The sequence below is a fragment of the Phoca vitulina genome, unplaced genomic scaffold (genome assembly GCF_004348235.1).
Source record: "Phoca vitulina isolate PV1807 unplaced genomic scaffold, GSC_HSeal_1.0 scaffold5, whole genome shotgun sequence".
Lineage (NCBI taxonomy): Eukaryota > Metazoa > Chordata > Mammalia > Carnivora > Phocidae > Phoca > Phoca vitulina.
The window spans coordinates 967,741-975,579 of record NW_022589708.1 but is presented as its reverse complement, the minus strand read 5'-3'; the positions used below and the strand labels follow the sequence as shown (position 1 = coordinate 975,579).

The following is a 7,839-nucleotide window of genomic DNA, read 5'->3' as shown; positions in this document are numbered from 1 at the left end:
CCCCCTCCCCCCCCCTTCCCTGAACCCCCCTCCTCTCCCCCTCCCCTCCCTGGCACTCCCTTACCCTTCCCTTCCCTTTCTCCCCCCCACTCCTCCTCCCCTCCCTTCTTCTCTCCTGTGCTCCCCCTTCCCCCCACTTCCTGCCTGCCCTCCTCCCTTCTCCCCTCCCCTTGCACACACACACACACACACACACACACACACACACACCCCGCGGCTGTAAGCCACGCTGCTGCAGACCTCGCTGCTGCAGACCTCGGCGTCTGGGAATACTGACGGGCAGGTACCAGAGCACATTGCAGGAACGGGGCTGCCCATATCTTGGACTTTGTCATATGGCTTCGCATCAGTTCCACAGGGCATTTTGCCCTCCGATGCGCCTTGTTCACCAGCTTGTTCACCAGCAGGCCACAGGGATGTGTGTCTTTGTTAGCGGCCAGCCCCATGCAGGGGCAGGGAGCCCACCCACCCAGCTCAGCTGGCCCTGCCCAGGGAGGAGCTGTTCAGGAGCCAGTGGCCGTCCGTGCTCCAGGACGCACCTGCCCCACACCCCAGCTGTTAATGGGTGTGCATGTCTTCAGAGCATTCTTTCCAAGTGCCCCCCTTTCCCCATGCTGCCCCCTTGAGGTGGGGCAGGGCAGCGCAGGACGGGCAAGGCCACTGTGGTTACGCCCAGCCCTGGGGGTCTCCCCCTCCTCCCAGAGCACTGCACCTGTCTCAGGAGGGCAGGCTCCCCAGGGCCCCTGGTTTCTCAGAACCCTTCCAGCTCTCCTGTTTCTCACCTCCTTTCATGGCTAACTTTCTGTAATGGTTGCTAAGAGGATGTGTTTGGTATCCAGGTGTAACATTACATCTGCCTTTCCACCTGGGCGCCGTCTGGCCTCATGGGGCGGGCAAACAGTCATGGCCTGTTTTTCCTCTCTGGGAGGGGGCAAGACAGCGATAGAAAGCAGGCCTGTGCCCTTGGGACCCACCGGCCAAGATTCTGATGTGGCATTGGGCTTGGGACCTTCCCGGCCTCCCTGTCCCTTATTTTCTATAAGGGACTTTGGGGATGGCATTCCAGTAGAGACAGGATGACGTTTCCCTAAAGCAAACACTTGTTGTCTAGATTTCTATCTGCATCTGAGTTTGACTCCCGCCTCTACCACTGACCAGCTGTGTGACCCTGGGCAAGTTAACCTCTCTGTGCCACAGTCTATAAAACAGCGTAAGACTCATACCCACCTCTTTGTGAAGACTAAATGAGTTCAAAGAGGCTAGGAGAGTCCCTGGAACATACTAAGTGCTCAGCAAACGTTGGGTGTATTGTTATGATTGTTATACTTTAGGCAAATATGAAATGATTTTCATAGAAAGCACCATTTGTGCTCTAATTTAAGGAGAGAGTAAAGGTTTGATAGAGAATGAGAAAGAGAGAAGAGGGAGGGAGAAAAGGATTTATTGTAAGTGACTGGCTCGCATGGCAGTGGGGCTGGTAAATCTGAAACCTGCAGGGCAGGTGCAGGCTGGAGACCCAGGGAAGAGCTGATGTTGCAGGTTGGGTCTGACATCAGTCTGAAGTCAGTCTGGAGACAGAATTCCCTCTTCTTCGGGGGACGTCAGTCTTTGTCTCCTAAAGCCTTCAACTGCTTCGACGAGGCCCACCCACACCAAGAGAGTGGTCTGCTTTACTCTGAGTCAGCTGACTTACATGTTAATTACATCTACAAAATGCCCTCAAAATGACATCCGGCCTGGTGTTTGAGCCAACATCTGGGCACCGGGCCTGGCCACGTGGCCCTGTAAGCAGCAACCATCACAGAGGGCAGCAGACTCAGCCCTTGAAGCAGCGCTGGAGTGAGCGGCTTGGTCTGGGGATGGCACCAGCCAGAGGCGCTTCCGGGGACAGAGTGGAAGGCACGGGGTTGAGGACAGAAGTTGAGTGTGAGTGGAGGCGCCCCAGCACGAAGGGCACGGGAGTCAGCGAGAGCAGGGGGCAGAGGGTCTGCCTTGCCCTCAACTTAGTTTTTGGTTTAAAAATGGGATGGGCTCGCTGTGGTTCTCAGCTTGTGGACCAGCGGCGTCAGCATCGCCTGGGATCCTGCTGGAAATGCACATTCCCACCCCCACCCCAGATCCACAGGATGGGAAACGCCGTGGGGGGGCGCCTAGCCATGTGGGGTCAACAAGCCCTCAGGGCTCCCACTGCATCTCAAGTTTGAGCACCGCCTGAGTACACTTCTGTGCTCCAAAGGGGTTGAACCAGGCAAGGGAGGAGTGGAGATGCCTGGGGGCGGGGGTGTCCCATCCAGGTGAGTGGCTGGAGACCGGTTTGGGCCGAGGAAAAGTGGGGGTGTGAAGGACACGTGTGGGGGTCGTTGCCTTTGGGACAGTGGGAAGTTGGGTGAGAGAAGGACCTGTGTTGTAGACATTTTAGGCTCTGCCTTGAGTGGAGGCAGCTGGTGTGACGGGGAGGGTGTGTGTCCGGCTCCGTGGGGTCTGTTCCAGAGAGGGCAGCCCAGGACAAGGGGAAGGCTCACTGTGCGCTCTGTGGTGACACCTTTCTGGACCCCTCCGTTCACTGGGCTCTACTTGAACCCTGTGGAACTGCTGGTTTGAAAGTGGTTTTGATGTTAAAGAAAGGAAAGGAAAAGAAAAAAAAGAAAAGAAAAGAGAAAAGCAGTTTTACCCTCACTCTCCACGTGTGGCTCTTCACCTTCATTTCACGCTGCAGCAATTAGTTTCCGGATCTTTCTTGTCCCCCAGACCCATGACCTCTAGGGGGGCACATGCTGTGTCACCTTCGTCTGCTGGCCCCTGGGGCGCCGCTGGGTCCCTTACGTGGACGTTTCTGCAGGTGGAACCCCGGCCGCTCCGAGCCTGAATTTCCCAGGCCCTGCACGGACATGGGCGCTTCGCCCGAAACACTCCGTAAGGAAGGGCATGCTGCCTGTAATGCCGGCCACATAAGGATGGCAAGTCCCCGGGCAGGAGAGGCCGGCGCCGGACCCCGAGTGCCCGCACCCCGTTCCCTCGGTCCTCGGAGGTGGCAGCCACGGCTGTGCCAGCGCGGCTCCCGTCTGCAGGGCGCTGAGGGGTAGAAGGCGCCCAGTGGCTTCGAGGTCGGAGGGCCCCAGCGAGCGGGCGGCACACTTCGCTCCCCGCCCCTGCGTCCCCAGGCCAGCGGGCTGGGGGAGCGGCCGGTCCACCCGGCCCCCCGCGCACCCACCCAGCGGGGCCCGCCGCAGGCCCAGTGAGCTGGGGCGGCCGGGCGGCAGGCGTGGGCGTGCGGAGCGTGGGCTCGGCTCTGCGGCCTCTGCACCTGCCCCAGGGCCGCGGGAGGTGAAGTGGGGGGAGCAGGCGCCGGCGCCACCTTGGGGGCCGCCTCCCGGCCCGTGCTTGTCCCGCAGCTCCTCCTTCCTTCCCGAGAAGGCGCAGGGACCCAGGGCTGCCGGGGCCAGGGAGCGGCTTGTGCCTTTGCGTGGGGAGCACGCTCGGCGCTGTGGGGGCCCCAGGTGACCGCGGCGGCGCCCACGCAGGGCTCCCGAGTGGCCGTGGGGACTCGCGGGGCAGGCGCGCCGCTTCCGCTTCCGCCCAGCAGCCCCCCCGCCGCAGGGCGCGCCCCCGTGGCGGGGCTCGGGAGCCAATCCCAGGAAGGGAGGCGCGGCCGTGCCCCCCCCACTCGCTCGACCCCACGCGCGAGGCACCTTCTGCCGCGGAGGAAGCAGCCGCGGAGGGTCACTGGCTCTGACGGACCATGAGGTTTGGGCTGAGAAATGAAGAGATGGCTCTGGAGGAGATGGTGCGGAGGCTAAATGCGGTTTGCAGGCGCACTGGTAGGAGCCGCCGGCCCTGAGTCTGACATCATGTGTTGAGGCGTAGGGGACGCGTCTCCCGTGTGCAGGCAGCCCGGGGAGGCAGCGGTGAGGGGCGTCTGTCCGCCGCTGACAGGTCTCCGGGCCCGGGCAGCCTGCGCTCGTTCTGCCTAGGATGGTACCGTCCTGCACACTGGGGGTCCCCGTGGGCCGAGCCGGCCGAGCCCCACCTCTGCAGCGGCATGTCAGCTGCGTTTGGAGAAAGCATCCGTATCTGTGGGTCCAGAATAATCTAGAGCCCCGTGCGGGGGTGGGGCTCTCAGCAGCTCATTTTGAGGAGGAAAAATCTGAATTAATCAGATGCTTCTTTTTTCTACCCAATATAAATAAAACCTAAGACAAACGCTTGAAAGGGGTGTAGGTAAGGGGGGAGGAGCCTAACCAGACCTTCGTTTTCTGTATTAATTAAAGGGTTACTTAAAATGAGCTTTGAGGAGCAGTTTGAATGGATTCCTTTAGATCTGAGAGAACGCTGGGCTGCAGTGTCTTGCTCTCAGCTTCCGATCGGCCGCCTCTGGGTTTCCATGCTGCCCTGGGCAGCAGGAGGGCGTCCGCAGTCCCTAGTTTTCCTTGAAACGAAGAGGAAATAACCGTATATCATTAAAAGTAAGTTGCCAAGTTTTTGCCTGATATTGCCATATATTATGTCGTATATCATTATCTCGTGGTCTAAATAATACTCTTCTGAGAGATTAGATTCTGTCACTTGGCTTGGGCGTGGTATCCTTCCTCTTTCTCTCTCTCTCTCTCATAAGTGGGAGACCCCACTGGGTTTTGAGAGCAAAGCCAGGGTTGAACGTCATTGTGTGTGATGGTCTAACCAAGATTTTTGGAGACATTCTGTGTTTAATGGTGATTTTTGTGATTAAAGCTACTGGGTTTATTGTATATGGGTCAAAAGAAAATAAAGCCATCGTGTGCCATCCGGCCTCTTATTCCCAGAGACAGAGCTCCCTTTTCCTGGAACTCGGTTGCGTTTTGCTTGGGTGTGGGGTATGGCCTGTGTCGTGGGGTGAAGGGCACAGTGGCTCGCAGACCCACAGAAGCACCCCTACCTGCCCTGCGGCGGGTGGGGGGGCAGCAGCTCTGCCCGCTCTTCACACCCTCTGTGCTCAGGCTTTGGATTCGGAATGACGGAGCAGGAACAGTTCCAAGACTGATGTCATTGCCTAGGTTTTAGGGATGGAGGTTTCTTCGCGAGCGAGCTCGGAAAGACACATGTGCATTTTGAATTGTAAAAAGGCTTCTCTGAAGAGCAGGAAGGACAGGCTGCTCGCTGAATCGTGCTGCGAGCTGAGCCTTCATGTTGACCACGGCCTTGCGCTAAGCAGCACGTCCCACGTGTTTGTCCTTTGTCACATCTGGGCCCCTACGGCTGCCGATTTCACCACGCCTCTCTTAGATCCAGGTCAACAGACACCGCTTTACGAATCCCTGGTATTGTTTAGTGGGGAGTGGATGCACCCCTGCCTGGGTCCCCCTGACAACGGCAGCTCCCTCCACACAAACTCCTTTTCCATCCGGCTACGTGCCCAGACCCCGCAGTGCAGGCTTCGTGACGTGGAGCGGGCGTGTATCCCGTGACATTGACACAGTGCCATCCGCCGACCGTGGGGCACGCACACCCTCCCTTGTGGGGGTGGGAATCTAGGGCGACGTCAGCGAACTCCCCAGCCCGGGGCCGGACCCACGTGCGTCCTGACAGGAGCTCCCCGTGTGTCCAGAACCGCTGTCCGCAGAGGTCACAGCGGTGGTGCACCTCCAGGGTCAGGGGGTGGCAGGACGCGGGTCTGTGTGCTGGTCTGCGTGATGGCTCGGGGCTGGGGCGGCCCTGACGACCAGGGCAGAGCTGAGGGCTGGAGCTCAGTGACCTGTCCAAGGCTTCCTGCCTGTTTCCCTCCGCGGCTCCACCCCAGCTGACAGGCATTTCTCTTTGTCCGCTCGTCTGGACATGCTGCTGCCTTGTCCTCCCTTCAGACTGATAGGCTGCTTCCCGGGGTCCGGGCTGGTCTGCACGTAAGGGAGGCTGGGGCCGCCTGTGCTCCCGGGACCTGTATCAGCTGACCTTGAGAATTTAGGGTACGTGCTCTTGAACCTAATCTTTAATCACAAGGCCAGGAGCAGTTTGCAAAAGCTACTCTGCTGTGTGAGGGCTCCCTTTCCAGCATTTTCATTATTTTGGTTTTCTCTTTAGATTCACAGTAATTGGTGAAAAAGTAAGAAACACTTGAGGGAGAGACACTGATGGATCTATCGTCAGTTTAAACATGTGCTGGGGGCGCCTGGGGGCTCAGTCGGCTGAGCGTCTGCCTCCGGCTCAGGTTATGATCTCGGGGTCCTGGGATCGAGTCCTGCATCAGCTCCCTGCTCAGCGGGAGGCCTGCTTCTCCCTCCCCCTCTGCCCCTCCCCCTGCTCGTGCGCTCTCTCACTATCTCTCTCTCTGTCAAATAAATGAAATCTTTTTTAAAAAATTAAACAAATAAACAGGTGCCGGATGCAGAACAGTGTGGTCCTCCAGGAGGGCCTCTGAACCTCCTGGGGGGAGCTGTCACAGACTCCTGTCCCCCCTCCCCCGAGCTTCTGATTCAGGAAGTGTGTGGCGGAACCTGAGAATCTGCACTTTGCAGGTCTCAGGTGATGCTGGTGGCGCTGGTCCAGGGACCACACTTGGGAAACGGCTGCAGTAGAATCATAAAATCTGGTGCCACCTTCTGCACTCACTGACCTTGAGCAAGAAACTAGCTCTTGTCGTGGGCGCGTGATGACAGGTGGGAGAGCTGGATGGCTGAGGATGGACGGGCAGGTGGGTGGGGGGCCACACCGACGGATACGTGGATGAGGTTGCACCCAAGACAGTAAACCTCTAAGTTCTGTCCTCTGAAAGCTTGCACGGCCCCCAGCTCCTGGTGTGCATCGGAGCACGGGATGTGCCCACCACACGGGACGCCCCAGACCCGCAGTCGTTAGCTCTGACCCTTCCCCCCGCCCGCCTGTCCTGTCCCCTCTCCACTGAGCTTTCCACCGTCCAAGAACCTAAATTTCTCCTGATAGCTCAGCTGTGAACTCAGCCATCCTGGGCGTGCAGGGAGGCTACCCTTCCAGCACGGTTTATTAACGAGGGCTCCTCCCTCTGAGACCCCACAGCGGCATTCGCTGTGACGTGGAGGGGGATGCTGTTGGCCAGCTCTGTGGCTGGGACCTCTGGAGAGGTCTGAAGTAGGAGAATAAACGTAGTTCTGTGAGACACCTGATCTGGGAAGGCTCTCTGTGGCAAAAATAGAAGCTTTTGGATAGAAAGGGAGAGAACATAGAAGAACAAGGCCAAATAGGCAGAGTGCTCTGTGTGGGAGAAGAGGCTCCACATCCTTGTCTTTATTGTGCGGAGACGCTGCTGGCCCTAAGTCTCCTCTTCTAAGGGCTACTCAGCGTTCGGTGTGCTGGGCTTTCCCTAGAGACACTGCTCGGTTCTGGGGCCGGTAATTGGTACCTCTTAGTGGAGACTCTCGGTCCCGTTCACCGCAGCCAGCCTGCCGTCCCTCTGGTCCTGAGGTGGAGCGTGCCTGGCTGCCGTCCCCTCCTCCCCTCCTACCTGCAGGGCCCTGCGACTGCTCCCTGTCCTTCCTCGAGGCTCCCTCTGCTACGTCCAGGTTCTCAGTGATACTCACGCTCTTCTGCCAGCCCCACGGCTGATGTCCACGCCCTGCAGCATCACTGGGGCTGACCCCTCCACACTGGCTCTGCACCAGGCTGAGGCCCACAGTCCTGCAGGGAGGCCAGCCACCCCTCATAAGTCTTGTGAGGAGGACCCCACCCCCCTGGTCAGTCCTGGGAGGGGGACCCATCCCCCTGGTCAGTCCTGGGAGGGGGACCCCACCCCCCCAGTCAGTCCTGGGAGGGGGAACCCACCCCCCTGGTCAGTCCTGGGAGGGGGAAACCACCCCCCCGGTCAGTCCTGGGAGGGGGACCCCACCCCCCCGGTCA

At 59.2% G+C, this 7,839-nt stretch overlaps 1 protein-coding gene across 7 annotated transcripts in view; it reads left to right on the top strand.

Annotated features, from left to right (window-relative positions):
* Positions 1-7,839, top strand: part of MCF2L (MCF.2 cell line derived transforming sequence like) — a 144,139-nt gene that overhangs the window by 40,191 nt on the left and 96,109 nt on the right. The window contains exon 1 of one of the 7 annotated variants that reach the window (XM_032402582.1): positions 3,531-3,818. The exons of 5 other annotated variants lie outside the window; for them this stretch is intronic. In XM_032402582.1, coding sequence (XP_032258473.1) covers positions 3,740-3,818 — 79 coding nt within the window. In that variant the 5' untranslated portion in view covers positions 3,531-3,739. One more of the 7 variants, XM_032402587.1, reaches the window with a different exon arrangement.